This window comes from Tenrec ecaudatus, chromosome 2 (assembly GCF_050624435.1).
Source record: "Tenrec ecaudatus isolate mTenEca1 chromosome 2, mTenEca1.hap1, whole genome shotgun sequence".
NCBI lineage: Eukaryota > Metazoa > Chordata > Mammalia > Afrosoricida > Tenrecidae > Tenrec > Tenrec ecaudatus.
Window position 1 is genome coordinate 196,428,409 of NC_134531.1, and position 15,211 is coordinate 196,443,619.

The 15,211-nt window shown below is 41.7% G+C and overlaps 1 protein-coding gene across 1 annotated transcript in view; it reads right to left on the reverse strand.

The window, feature by feature from the left end:
- The window catches only part of LOC142440277 (uncharacterized), a 63,597-nt gene that overhangs the window by 18,723 nt on the left and 29,663 nt on the right, over positions 1–15,211 (reverse strand). Inside the window, 2 exon segments of the mRNA XM_075542757.1 lie at positions 3,444–3,530; positions 4,707–5,036. Coding sequence (XP_075398872.1) covers positions 3,444–3,530; positions 4,707–5,036 — 417 coding nt within the window.

Here is a 15,211-nt window from a genome sequence, read left to right on the forward strand (position 1 = left end):
GATTTTAAAAAAAAGACAAGGAAAGAGAAAGAAGCTAGAATGCTTCATGTAATAATAGAGTTGGGGACAGTAGCATGAATTCATAGTTAGCTTAATATACAGATGAGTACATATAGAAAAATGTACAGATATATTTATAGACACAAGTGAGTATACATATATATTCCCTTTCTTTTTCTGCTAAGAAGCCCCAAAACAAGGAGAATCATACAAAACACAAACAACCTCCCCCCAAAGCAATTATAAAATAAAAAGCAAAAAAACCTTAACCCAAAAGAAAGGAGAATAAAAACTAAAACAAATTTTAAGTGGCTCAAAGGGAAAGCGAATGATGTAAAATTTAACCTAACTACATCTGCATTCGGAGAAAAAGAATTTCTATGCCATGAAGATTCAGTGTCTTGGAAACCCAAAGGAAGTTCTACTCTGCCCGATAGTGTCACTACAAATTAGAACTGACTCAGTGGCAGAGTGTGTTTTGGTTTATTTTCTGCATTGATTCACTTGCCGATGCGTTCTGTCTGAAGTCGAAGCTATTCACATCCCTAACCAATGGCCTGAGGGAATTCAATGGAGGCTGAATCCCTGTGGAGACTCTGCAAATAGATTTTGGGCTTTTAATGTCATCTACTAGGTGCTGAGAATTTAACTCCAATGCAAGGGTAGGGCCTTATATGGCCTACGGGGCAGACATTTAAAATAATTTTTTTATCATACACTGTTTTCTTCTTCTTCAAAAAACACTTATATGTATGTTATTTTGAGGTGCCATCAAGTTGGTTCCGACTCATAGCGACCCCATGTACAGAAGGAACCCTGGCCTGGTTCTGCACCACCCTCACAATTATGTCAATCCATCGTTCTGAGGTCTAGAGTTGAATGTGGTGATGACTGCACAATTTTGAATCTGTTCACACTATTGAATTGTATGGTACATGAATTAGATGTCAGTGTAACTTAAAAAATGCTAAGGATGCAGATTTTCTGTCCACAAAGCTTCATCTCATTCATGCTAACAGGCATGTCACTGTCTCAGCCTCTCAGCCAGCAGCTCTCCTTTCACAGGGTTGCCGAAGACCAGCGGAAAACACGTATTTCCAATGGTCTTAGGAACCGAGACACCGCTCCTCTATCCGTCTCCAGGCAGGTCTGCCCACATGTAGATACGCCCACATACGAGTACCCGGTGTGAAAATGGTAACCCATGCTACACCACGCTTCAAGACAAAATTTCATTTACTTCTCATTAGAAATAAACATTTCACAATATATAATGACATATTGTTTTTGCTTCATCACTATGCTTTCATTCTGTTCAATTTGAAACAATGAAAATATATCTGCATATCAGATATTTACATGAAGATTCATAACAGTAGCAAAATTATAGTTATGAAGTAGCAACGAAAATAATTTTATGGTTGGGGGTCACCACCAAGTGAGGAACTGTATTAAAGGGTCACGGCATTAGGAAGGTTGAAAACCATTGCTCTAAGCCACGTTGTCCCTTGTCCTCTCATTCAGTGGGCCAAGAAGCCCACCTGCCACTCTGCCTCATGATCTCTACGCCCCTCCTCTGCTCTGTCTCACGGTTTCAGTTCTGCAGTCTCTGCCACATCTCAAATGCAATCTGCTGTTGGATCTTCTTCCTTGATGGTCATGGAATTCTCTATTCCTGCTTCTGAGATGGCTTGTTTACTGTTACATTTAATGGAATGGCAAAGCTGACCAACATGTGAGTAAGTCCTCTTAAATGCAATCATTTGGCTCTTCTTCCTTGACGGTCTTTTATACCTAGTGAGATGGCAAAACTGACCAATATGTGATTTAGCAGCCCCTACACTTTATTTGCATGTTCTCACCTAATGATTGGGTGAGAGTAACAAAGACTAAGGATAGAAGAACCATGTCAAGTAATTTCACTTCACTGTAGACGACAGTGACGTATCAAGCAGTTTTCAGCACTGTCCATGTACTTTCTTAGGGCAGAATGATAACAGTACAAACTGCTTTGTCTGGTTTCAAAAGCCAGCTGTGTGACTTTAACTTACTTGTTCTCTGCACCTCAGTGTTCTCATAAATGCATGTATAAAATATTTACAAATACACAGTACCTAGCACATAGCAAATATGTAATTATTACTGTTATTAAGGATCACACCAATTCTATGAGGTAATATTACTAGCCCCACTTACAAATGAGGAATACAGAGAAATAGGTTACCTAAAATCATATCCATGGTTTGTTTTTGAACCCATGTAACCTGACGACCTGCTTCTGTAAACATTACAGCCAAGGAGAACTCTACAGAGCAGTTCTACTATGTCACACAGGGTCACTGTGAGGTGGAATTATCTTGAAGGTACACCACAACAACAAATTCCAGAGTCCATATTATTAAGCAATTGGCTAGCATTACTTTCTGAAAAAGTAATGAAGATAGGGAGTCAGAAATTACAGGCTTTGGGTATGGCCGAATGGGAGACAATTGTGAAAGGGAACTGACATTGGGAGAAAGACTAGACTTGCATGTGGATATGTTTAATATGGACTTGGGAATGACTGACTGAAGTTCCTGGAAGATGATCTGCCCAGGACAGAGTTTTGTGGAAAATCCACTGATTAATGAAAATGTATCTCCAAAGTGGAAAAGGTAGAAAATGAATGGCCCAAGAGGGCAGTTTGAAGTAGGAGGGAAAAAAGAATCAGAGAAGGAAGAGGCCTAACTGAAGAGAATCAGACATTTTAATCCAAATGTCTACATTTACTACACATGCAGCAGGGAGAGAATTCCGTTGGAAGAGGGCAGACCTTAGAGGAAGTCCATGCCCTGCGTCTTCCCTGATGGCAGTCTCAGAGCCTGAGTCAAGGTAACCTCTTTTGGGGGTAGCTGTGGTTTTCTCTAGTCATAAATAAATCCTGAGGATCAAAGTCAGTTCAAAATGACCCTGTTTCTAGGTTGTTTTTCTTGAACCTTCTTGGACATTTAATCATATTTTCTAAGATTGGTGCCAGGAGCTTCTTGAAGAAACATCTTTCTTCTTTGTACTCTCAGTGCCTTGCATTGTGAGTACTCGGTGTTTGAGAGGCATCTCTGGCCCTCCCATGTCTTTGTCTCAGCTGAGACTACAACCTCTATGAAGAGAGGGGTGGCGTCTAATACTCTGTACTTTTCACCATTCACTTTTTGTAGCAGTTAACATATGTTCACAGCTGATTCAATCTGGGGCCAAGAAGTGAACTTAGGGGGATACAAGAATGAACGAGGGACAAAGGAAGCCTATTTCTCTGCAGTCCTCCCATAGGCCCATGGTCCTGGGGTAAGCTTGAGATGCTCTGGGGTCTCCACAGAGAAATGATAGAAAAGTGCCTGGACAACGAATGGAAACTCGTCCTCTATCTCTGAACCCAAAGACAATTTGTGAAAACAAAATTCACTTACCATCACCCCCACTGGTGGCAAATCCACGGCCTTGTCTGCTTCCTTCGTTTTCCTGTGAAGGGAGAGCAGAGTGCTGCCAAGACAGGTCTGCGGAGAAAAACGCTATGGGGAACTCTGGTGCCACCGGGTGGCTTGGGTGAGCAAGTTACACACCGTCTTCTGTAATTTCCACCAAACGCAAGCCAAATGAAAGGAGCACTTCCAGTGTGCCAATCTTCTTTCCCCCACCTCCACCCCTAACAAACATACAGGCCAGATGGCTGCCCCTTTGGAATACAAATCCACAGCTGCCACCTCTTACAGCATCCAAGCGAGAGAACTAAGTAGTCACCCCCCTCCCCCATACACACACCAACAAGCCCATCAGGAGAGGTCAAGAGCCCCAGCCTTGCAGAGACAATGAGGGTACCTAGAACTGCCAAACCAGTGGCGCTAGCTGCCTAGGCGGAAGATGCAGGAGTTTGCACTGGGCTCCTCAGGAGGTAGCATGCGGTTCCAACTAAAGATAAACGCACTGCCGTCCAGTCAATTCTGACTCACAGTGGCTTCACAGGGCAGAGGAGAACTGCCCCTGTGAGATTCCGAGCCTGTAACTCTTCACAGGAGGAGAAAGACCAATCTTTCTCCGTGGAACGGCTGCTGGTTTTGAACTCTGCTGACCTTGGGGTTAGCATCCCAACGGTGTAACCGCTATGCCCAGCAGGGCTTCTTAGCATCCTGCTGGGCACCCTCAAACCAGGGAGAGAGCCGCTCTTTTAGAAGTAAGGGTAGACCCAGTCTCACGTGCACTTTCTCCATCAGCAGTCTCGAGTGCTTGCCAAGTGTTACTTCCAAGGTTCACATCAACTTACAAGCTGATACACCATCTAACAGATGTGAGCAGGCGTGACAAAGTCATGGGGAATCGTCCACGCGAGAAGGGAACCCTGCTACCAGCCAAGGGCGAGTAAGTCAGCAAATTACTTGGCTACTCTGAGCCCCCATCTCTCTTCATCTGTAAAATGCGGCAATACTCAGAAAACTAGCCACCATCGGCTGCTGGGACGATTCAATGGAGGAATTCGTTAATTTAAGACGCTGGTCCAGTGCCTCACAGCATGTTATGAGCGTCTGTCTTTGTGTTTCTCTTATGTCAGCGGGGAAACACAGCAAAGCCAAAAAAAAAAAAAACCCAACAAAAACAGCAACGAAGGACTCAGCCGGCCCGCCCTCGCCCCAGGTCCCGCCGCACTGACTAGCTCCGTGGACGCAGCCCTGACTCACCGGGAGGAAGCGCCGTCGCCGGGCGCTGGCGCGAGGTCCCGCCGGGCACCGCACAGCGCGCCAGGCCCTCCCGCACGCCCGCCGGCCGGCCTCCCCGCGCGCCCCTCGCGCCCCGCCGCCGCGGCCTCGCAGGGCACCTTGGCCCTTAGAGCTGCTGGCCCGCGCCGACCGCGGCTTCGGAGGAAGGCCACAGGAGGCTTCGCAGCACAAGACGGGTCGCCCTGAAAGCACGGGGGTCGCCCACGCCCCCAGCCCGGCCGAGGGAGCCGCTAGCCCGCAGACGCCCGGAAGCGGCGGGCGCCAACTCCCGGCATGCCTCGGCCCCTCCGCCTACGCTTCCCAGAGGCCCCCGCGCCGCCGTCCGGGGTCCGCGAGTCCCCGAGGGCCTCTCGCGTGAAGGCAGGTGGTTTCTTCCCGCGCGCAGAAGCCCCGCGTGCCGGTGACGTCACCGAGGTCAGCCAGCAGACGCGGGTTGTGCACAGGCAAGACGATTTATAAAGATAACACCCCCATTTAGATGCCCGGAGATTCCTTCCAACATCAACATCGGTATGGCTTTTTTAAAAGTCACTGAGAAGTGTACTATCCGCAGAAGAAAACGTGTGCAGAGTTGCCGTTTTAAAATGGCAAAAGGATGATTCACATATCCAAGACTACTTACAAAAAAAGAACTGTAAGGTCTCTCTCTCCGGGCTAAATTCCAACCTCCGTCCTTGGCTCCGCAGGAGACAGATTTCACGCTGAAGCGGGGCTCTTGATCCAAGTGAATTTAATGAGAGTTCAAAGAAGCTTCAGGTTTTACGGGGCACCCATAGGATTCCTCCTGACCATGCGGCCTGGCAGAGACTGTTCGGGGTCACGCAAAGATCTCTCTACCAAGCTTCCTCCCACGAAGACGACCAGACAAGACCCCGCTCCCTCCCCTTCCCTGCCTTTTCAAGGGTTCCCGGGGGAGGCGTGGTGAACGACCCCAGGTCGCTCCCATTGGCTGAACAGCAGTCACCTGGCCCAGATGGGCTGCTCCAGGTGTAACGCCCATCGGTGCCCACCGGCGGGAAAATCCAGCTTTGTCCTATGCTGGCTCTCCTGGGCATTTGTCCCTGATGCTAGCTACCTAACAGAACTTTATCAGAATCTTGAACCTCTTGTCCACAATACCTCGTTTTACATATTTTCTTGCTTAACTTGATTACCCAATATGTATGATGACCCATCTACAGTCTTTATCTGTAGATACAGATAAAGTAATCAGACTCTGCTAGATGCATTCTTCTTCATGGTCGACAGTTCGAAACCAGCAACAGCTCTGCAGGAGAAAGGGGAGTTTCTTCATCTGTAAACATTTGCAGTCTCAGAAACCCTCAGAGTGTCCTAAGAGTTAGCAGTGATTTGATGGCTGTGGGTTTGTCTTGGGAGGTTATTTCTCGCTCCCCCTCAAAATGAATACTTTTAGATCCATCACTCTTGATGCATGCAGCGTTTAACCAGATTGCTATATAGGATGCCATCATTCAGCCATTCATTAAAAATAAAGAAGGACCATTAGAGACTGGAAACACAAGGAGGCAGAGGAATAAATGATGTTACATTGAAGAGATTGCAATCAGTGAGATGAAGCAATATGTGCATGAATTTTTTAATACAAAACTGATTATCTCTCTTTAAGCCTTCGCCCAATTCACAATAAAACGTTTAAAATAAAATAAAACTCATGTGCCAAGCATTGTTCCAGATGCCAGTGATATACCAGTGAACAAAACTGGCACACACAGAAAAAAAAAAAGCCTCCCCAAACCCATTTGCTCTCCCAGAGCTCAAATTACTGAAGAAAGATAGAAGAGCAATAACAGAAGAATACATGGTAGGCTTTTAGATACTAGTGAGCATAGGAACAGGAACAAGAAGGGAACAGGAGTGCTGGAGATGGGCAGCGGCTGTGATTTTAGACATAATACTTAAGAAAGATTTCACTGAGAAGGTGGCATTTGAAGAAAGGCCTGTAGATGAGTGAGCCAAATTAAGTATCTGTAAGAAAGGCTCCCTGGCAGAATGAAAAGCAGATTCAAAAGCCCTGAGTGGGGGCATGCCTCGCCTGTTGAGGGAACAATAAAGACACTGCTGCTGAAGCAGAGTCGTAAGGCAGGAGGGGTAGTGTATCAGAGACAACGGTGTAAGGCTACAGGATAGTAATTATGCCACTGCACACTTAACTACTCGATGTCATTTGCTTACACTCTGAATGAGAAGGCAATGGCCTCAGCTATGGAGTGACACACTGATTTCAATTTTTAAATGATCGCTTTGACTGCTGGGCCATAAATAAACTGAAAAGGTCAAAGGGCAAAGAAGAAAGAAATGTTAGATGGCAATTGTAGTGATCAGATAGTACTTGGATTGAATACGAGTTATTGCGTTTTGATAGTGGAGCTAATGGATGGTGCGAAAGAGAGAGTTACAAATGATGCTGAAGTTTTAGGCCCAAGCAAATGGAGTAAGGAAATTGCTATTAGCTGAGAGTGGAAAAACTAAAAGATAAAGTTTGTAGAGTTCAGGGGTCATGAATGGAGAAGGAAGTTATCAGAAATGCAGGTGGATTTGATATGCTGTCTTTGAGATAGCTAGGTGAAAAGTCCTGTGATATAGTGGGTTACTTGTTGGGCTGCTAACTTGCACAATCACCATTTGGAACACATCTGCTTCTCAACAGCAGAAAATGACTTTCGGTTCCCCTAAAGATTTACAGCCTTAGAAACAAAAAAGGGCTGTTCTATGTTGTTTTGAGTTGGAATGGACTCAGTGGTAGTGAGTGATTAGCTAGTTATTGGAGACTGTGAAGAGACAGGTGTGTTTAACTTTTATGAGCCTGGAATTCAGAAACAAGGTCAGGCAGATCTGGTGATCTAAAGTTGAACATCAGTTCCAGAAATGGTATTAAAACCACAAGCAAGCGGTTCAAAGCCTGAGCCTTTGGAGGGCTTTCAAGTTTAAAGATCAGGAGCATTGGGAAGAACTAGCAAAGGAGCATTCTAAGCCAGAGATCCAGAAAAATATGGTATCCAGAATTCTAAGTACAGAAAAGTTTGTCAAGGAGGCACAATTAACTGGGTCAAATGCTCTGGTAAGTAGAGTGAGGTCTGAGAATTTACTGTCGAGCTTTTAGAGTCTAAATATGCATGTAACTCAGGGATCTGAAGGTTTATGCTGACTTTGTTTCAGTCTCCCGGGTGAGGACAAATAGCTGGTCCTAAGACCACATTAATGTAAGCCAGTTTTGATTGAGTCAATTACAACTCATGGTGGCCCCAAGTGTGTCAAGTAGAACTGTGCTCAATGGATTTTCAATATCTGATTTTATTCTGAAGCTGAACTTTCTTCCAAGGCACCTATAGGTGGGCTTCAATCTCCTCTTTTGGTTAGCAGTTAAACAATATGTATCACCCCAGGACACCATAATCAAGGTAGAAGTAGACTTAGATTTATTAATGCTGAACTCACTGGTGTTCTTGACGAGAACGGTTTTGGGGAATGGTGATGGCAAATCCTGATTGGAATATTCTTAAAAGAGAGAGAAGAAAATATGTGTGGCATAGAGGACAGAAAATGCTTTCAAAGAAATTATTGTTCCTTCCTTGAAATGAGGCTTTAGTTGGAAAGGTGAGGTCAATATTTGTTTGTTCTTAAGAGGGGAGAAATGAAAATTTTTATGTGCTAATGGAAAACATATGAAATGTATTTTTCTTTTTTATTTACTTTAAAAAACTATCAAAATTATCAAAAGATAATGATCCACATGACTTTTATTACAAAGGAGGGTTACTACAAAGTAGAAAGAATTGCTGGAACAAAGCTCTCAAGTTGGTGAAGGGGTAGAGAATGAGGTCACGAGTGGGTTAGATTAAAACAAGAAAATTTCATGAACAGTGTCATCATTAAGGTTTTATAACAATTTGCCTGAGCCAGGATTCGCAGTGATTTGGCCGTCAAGACCTAGTAAGTACCCATAATGAGATTTTCATGAGGGTGTGGCCTGCACACAATATAACAGACACTGGAATAGCTTGCTTGCTTTTTGCTGTGTCTGGATCCTGTGTCCAGCTTATCAACCTCTGATTTTTTGGATTTGAGCCAACAGCCTGCCATATTGCTTGCTGATCCTGGGAGTCATCATCAGTCTGCCAGTTTACCTGCGTACCTTAAGTTCATTCACCTCTGCATCCAGACACCTGCCAACCTGTTTGTTTGTTTGTTTGTTTACACCTATTGCAGCTACACAAATCAGGAGAAACCTCCAGTCTAATATCTGACACAGCCATGGAGCTTGGCCACTTCTACAACTAAGTGGGTCATTTCCTTGATATAAACCTTTCTATATGTTTGAGTACATGGAGTCCTGATGGTGCTGTTGGATAAACATTGAGCTACTAATCTAAAGGTCCGTGGTTCAAACCCACCAGCCACTCCACAGCAGAAAGTTGAGGATACCTATTTGCATAAAAATTTACAGCCTCACAAACCCTATACAAAAAACTCAAACTCCCTGGCATTGAGCCAATGCCAATTCATAGCGACCTTACAGAACAGAATAAAATTGTCCCCCTGTGTACTTCTGAGACTATAACTGTTTACAAGAGTAGAAAGCCCATCTTTCTCCTGTGGAGAAGGTTGTGGTTTTGAACTGAACTGCCAACTATATGGATTGAAGTCCAACTCATAACAACTATCCCGCCAAAGCTCCTTATAAACGTTTGCTATGAGTAGGAATCAATATGACTGCAGTGGAGTATTTTTGGTCTGTTTATTATTTATTTTTGTTTCCATATACACACAGAGAAGCTTTACTGGTTTTGCTTCTCTAGAAAATACTTAAGATACTTGGAAGCATGTTGTATATTTGAATCATGGACACAGCTATAATTTAGTCCATAGATGCGACGGATATCTGTGGAAGTCCTCTTCTAGCAGCTTGTTTTTCTTTTCTTTTGTTTCATTATAAAAAGCTATCAAAGTTATCCAAAGATAATGATCCAGATGAAGCAATAGGCAGATATTGTCAACCTTAACTACAAATTGAAATCAACAGGAGAGTTTTCACAAATAAATAAATGCTATTGTGAAATAAGCTTTCATAAGAACACTGATTCAATTTGAGCTCAACTATGGTCTGGGCTTCAGATTTCAGTAATAACCATGATTTTGTTAATAAAATGTGAAGAGTCCATTATATTTTATATTATTCTGTTATAAATTCCTTTTCCGTATTCTATTTCAACAACACATTCTATATTTGTAAAGGAGATATTTAAAAAGTCCTTTTGACCAAAGTAAAATTATTTCGATTAGCTAACTTTTGCTGAAGGTGATTGTTCTCTTTGTCCAAATGACAGCCATGTCAAACAATCCATATTTGCTTTCCAGCCAGGCTCCAATTTTCTGGCTACCCTAATTGCTAGAAGTCATAAATAGACCCCTTTGTGGGTCAAATGACCCTTTTTTTTTAATTTTCCTAACCCTAACCCTAATCAAATGACCCTTTCACAGGGGTCGCCTGATTCATCACAGTAGCAGAATGACAGTGATGAAGTAGCAATGACAATAATGTTATGGCTGGGGTCAGCACCGCAGGAGGAGCTGTGTGAGAGGGTCGCGGCATTAGGAAGGCTGAGAACCGCTGAGCTAGAGCAATGTTTTCTCTGCAATCAAGCCAGTGTGTGGAAGGAATACACCCAAGGAAGGGGCACTTCATGCAGACACACTGCTGGGGAATCTTCTTAAGAAGTGGGCCTTTCATGATAAGGATATTGAAATAAAATCCCCTGTGGTGGGAGGTGGGGAGCTTTTGTATTAATTCTTATTACTACCTTCAGCCTCAAAGAATGCTTTGACATATTTATTACCTGTCCTGAAAATATAAACATTGTAAGCATTCTGATGTTATGGTTATAAATTTTGTAGCCCTAAACATATATAAGGATCCCTGGTGGTATAGTGGTTACACATTGGGCTACTAACTTCAAGATCATGAGTTCTAAACCACCAGCCAGCCATTCCTTAGGAAAAAGATGGGCTTTCTACTCTGGTAAAAAGTTAGTCTTGGAAAGTTACATGGACAGTTCTACCATGCCTTATAGGGTGCTTAGTCAATTTTTGAAACATGTGTAAGCATTTATATTCAGTAAGCATATTTCCCCATGCTCAAACGCTTCCTTTGGTAGGCTCAGGAGAAGCTAACTGTCATTGATTTTACTGTAATCTCTTTGTCCCTTCCTCTATACTTGTTTCCATTCAGAGCCCACCGTGTGCAATCAACATGTTTCACCTATGTAAACTGGTGTCTTCCAAGCAAATATCTTTCCATCCTGAACAAACCTCAGAAACGGCATTTTAATGTCTGAGTGGATTTTTCCCTACTGCATAACAAAATAATATATGCTCAGTATAATAATAGAAGAACCAGAAAGTTATTAAATACATATCACATTTGGTTGACATTGGATAAGAGATATTGTTAATTTCTTGATGAATTTCCTTTTTGTCTTAACTACATGAATACACACAAACTGTTGTTGCTAGGTGCCTTTGAGTCAATTCTGCCGCATTTTGAGTCAATACACAACCCAAGCACTGCTCTGCCCCATGCCGTTCTCACAGCTCAGTGTTTCAACTGCTCTGCTTATCCATCTCCTGGAGGTCTTCTTTGACCCAACCCTGTTTTACCAAGCATTTTGTCCTTTAGAGTCTGGTCCTCCTGAGAACATGTCCAAGTACATAGGTAAGATAAATCTCTCCACCCTCCCTTTTAAGGAACATTCTGGCTGGACTTCTTCCAGAAAAATGTGTCTGTTCTTCTGGTGGCCCATGGTACTTAAATTTTTTTTTTACCAGCACCATAATTCAAATATTAATTCTTCTTTGTTCTTTATACATAATCCATCTTCCATTTGTGTATAATGCAACTGAAGATACCATGGCTTGGTCAGGTGCATCTTTTCCTCAAAGTACATATTTACTCTTCAACACTTTAAAGACATTTTGTGCAGGATATTTGCTCAATGAAATACGTCATTTGCTTTCTTGAATGCTGCTTCCATAGGCAGGGCGCCCTAGCGGTGTATGGGGTATGTGTTGGGCTGGTAACCTAAAAGTCAGCAATTTGAACCTATCAACTGCTGCACTGGTACGTACTAGCTGAAAACTCCATTATAAACCATCTCGTAAAGATGAGGCTTTATGCTTTCATAGTTACAGTCTTGGAAACCCACTACCACAGTTTCACCCTGTTTACAGGATTGTTATGAGTTGGAAAACCTCAATGACAGAGAGTTTGAAATTGGTCCCATAGGAACTGATTTCATATCCAAGTAAAATTAAATCCTTGGCAATTTCAATGTCTTCTCCGTTTATCATGGTGCTGCTTATTCATCAAGTAGTAAGGGGATTTTTGTTTGTTGGTTGGTGTTTTAACTTTTGGATCGCAATTGTTCTGTTAACGTTGAATTGCAATCCATACTGAAGGCTGTAGTCCTTGATCTGTATCAGCAAGTGCTTCAAGTTCTCCTCGATTACACCATATAAGGTTGTGTCACCTGTATATCACATATTGTTCATCTGTCTTCCTCCAATCCTGAAGCAGCAGCATTCATGTAATTCAACTTATTAAAATAATGCTCAAAGAATGACGAAGATCTGCCAAAAAGACAGGGAAACCAACTTCAAGGGATTATCAAAGGAGAAATCAGAGACAATTTCAGCATAAAAACAAATTAAATTAATAGATTACAAGCAACTGAATAAACTAAAAAAACATGTTTCTATAGTCTTCCAAACAATAAATCTTATTTGCAAAACAGAATATGAACTCTTCTGTAAAATAGAAGGCCAATTAATAAGTGTAAAAGAAATGATGGAACTGTAAAAGCTCAATTTAGGAACCATTATGATGATAATTTCCCACCTGCCCATCCATTTGTCATGTTATGTTGTGTTGGCTCATGTCATTTTTATGATACTGTAAACTATGTCACCAGTATTTCAAATGACAGCAGGGTTCCCAATGACAAATAGGTTTCAGGAGAGTTTCTAAACTAAGGCAGACTAGGAAGAAAGAAGCAGTCCACTTCTGAGAAAAATGAGTCACTGAAAAATGTATGGATAGCATAGAAATATCGTTACACTCGCAGAAGATGAGCTTCTTAAGTGGGAAGACATGCAAAATATGACTGAAGAACTACCTCCTCGAAGTAGTTAACCTTAATATCATGAATGGAGTAAAGCTTTCAAGACTTTAATTTGCTGATGGAGCACAAATCAAAAGGAGAAGAAATAGCAGTAAATATCCTCTAATAATCAGAATATGGAATGTATGAATCTAGGAAATTAGAAGTCCCCACAAAATGAAATAAAACACATAAGAATTGATATCCCAGGCATTGATAAACTGAAATGAACTCGCATTTGCCATTTTGAATCAGATAAATCTATGGTTCACTTTGTTGTTGTTCAGTGCCATCAACTTGGTTCTGACTTTATGTAGCACAAAATGAAACATTATCTAGTCCTCCACCATCCTCACAATTGTTCCCATTCTTGAGTCAGTTGTTGCAGCCACAAGGTCAATACATCTCCTTGAGGGCCTTCCTCTCCTTTGCTGCCCCTCTACTTTATCAGGCATGATGTCCTCCTCCAGGGACTGGTCTCTCCTGACAACATGTCCAAAGGATGTAAGACAAAGTCTTGCAATCCTTGCCTCTAAAGAGCACTCTGGCTACTCTTCTTCTAAGACAGACTTATTTATCCTTTTAGCAGTCCATGGTACTATCAATGCACTTCAACAGCATCACAATTCAAATGTATAGATTCTTCTACAGTCTTCTTTATTCAATGTCCAACTTTTCCCCCTTTTTTCAATGTCCAACTTTCATCTGCATATTAGGCAACTAAAAATACCATTGGTTGACCCAGGCAAAACTTAGTGCTTAAAGTAACATCCTTGATTTCAATATTTGAAAGTGGTCTTGTGCAACAAATTTACCCACTGTAATTAATGTGATCTCTTGACTGCTGCTTGTGTGAGAATTGATTGTGAATCTAAGCAAGACAAATTATTGACGACTTCAAACTTCTTTCCATTCATTATGAAATTACCTATTGATCCAGGTGTGAGGAGTTTGGTCTTCTGATGTTGAGTGGTAATCCATACTGAAGGCTACAATCCTTGATCTTTGTCAGCACGTGCTTCAAGTCCTCTTTTCTTTCAGCAAAGTTGTGTAATACTGAAGGTGGTTAATAAACCTTCTTATAATCCTAATGCCACATTCTTCTTCATACAAGCCAGCAACTCAGTATGTAGAATCAATAAGTATGGTGAAAAGATACAACCGTGTCACACAACCTTCCTGATTTTAAACCATGCAGTATTCCCTTGTTCTGTTTGTACAGCTGCCTCTTGATCCATTTACAAATTCTACAGGAGCACAATGAAGTATTCTGGAGTTCCCATTTTGCTCACTGTTATCCATAGTTTGTAATGACCCACATAGTCTAATGCCTTAGTATAGCAAAGGAAATACAAGTAAACATCTTTCTGCTATTCTCTGCTTTGAGTCAGATCTATCTGACATTAACAAGGATACCCTTGTTCCATGTCCATTTCTGAATCTGACCTGAACCTCTGACAGCTCCCTGTCAATACTGCTACACCCCTTGTTGGATGATCTTTAGTAAACTTTTACTGGCATGTGATAAACAAGGTATCACTAGTTTTGTTCCATAGTTTGAACATTCTGTTGGGTCACACATATGGGCTAATATCAGACTTATGGGCATGGACTAGACTGGGTTGGGATATTTTCTTACCATACAATTACCCTTCATATAAAACTCTCTCTTATACACATATACGTTTCTTTAAATTTGTTTCTCTAGTACACCTGGACTAACACATTATGGTGCCAAGAGTGGGGTAGTAGAGAAATAGATCATAAAAATGGAGAGTAAAAATTTTTTTTTTACTTCTGCCTCATGACAGTCTATCTTCTTTGGATAGCCAGAAGTCAGATATATTCATACAGTACACTAGGTTGTTTTTCTGGAAAGAATATGGAAAGTTAAATTTTGATTATTTTGTTTGGTTGTAGCCTGGGTATTCCTGTGAAAATGAAAGTGATTTTTGATCAAATGGCTGACAGAAAGCCTGGATCTGGTTTGATGCTTTCAGAGGCCTAATTCCATATTTTTGTATCAACAGAATAGTTTAGATATGGATTTAGATAAGCTAAATAAGGGTTGAACTTGACTGTTTAAAGAATTGGGTTTAGTATCTGATTCTACTTTGTTTATACTGATTGCTTCTACTTATTATTGATATAATGATTGATAGAAATGTTTATTAGGAATTATGAAATAAAGATCTTATAAGCCCACTTGTCTTCAGCTATTAATGCTTGATCTTTAGATGGGTTTAGGCCATGCCTGCAAAGAAAGCTTTGAAAAGATATGCCCCACCCAGT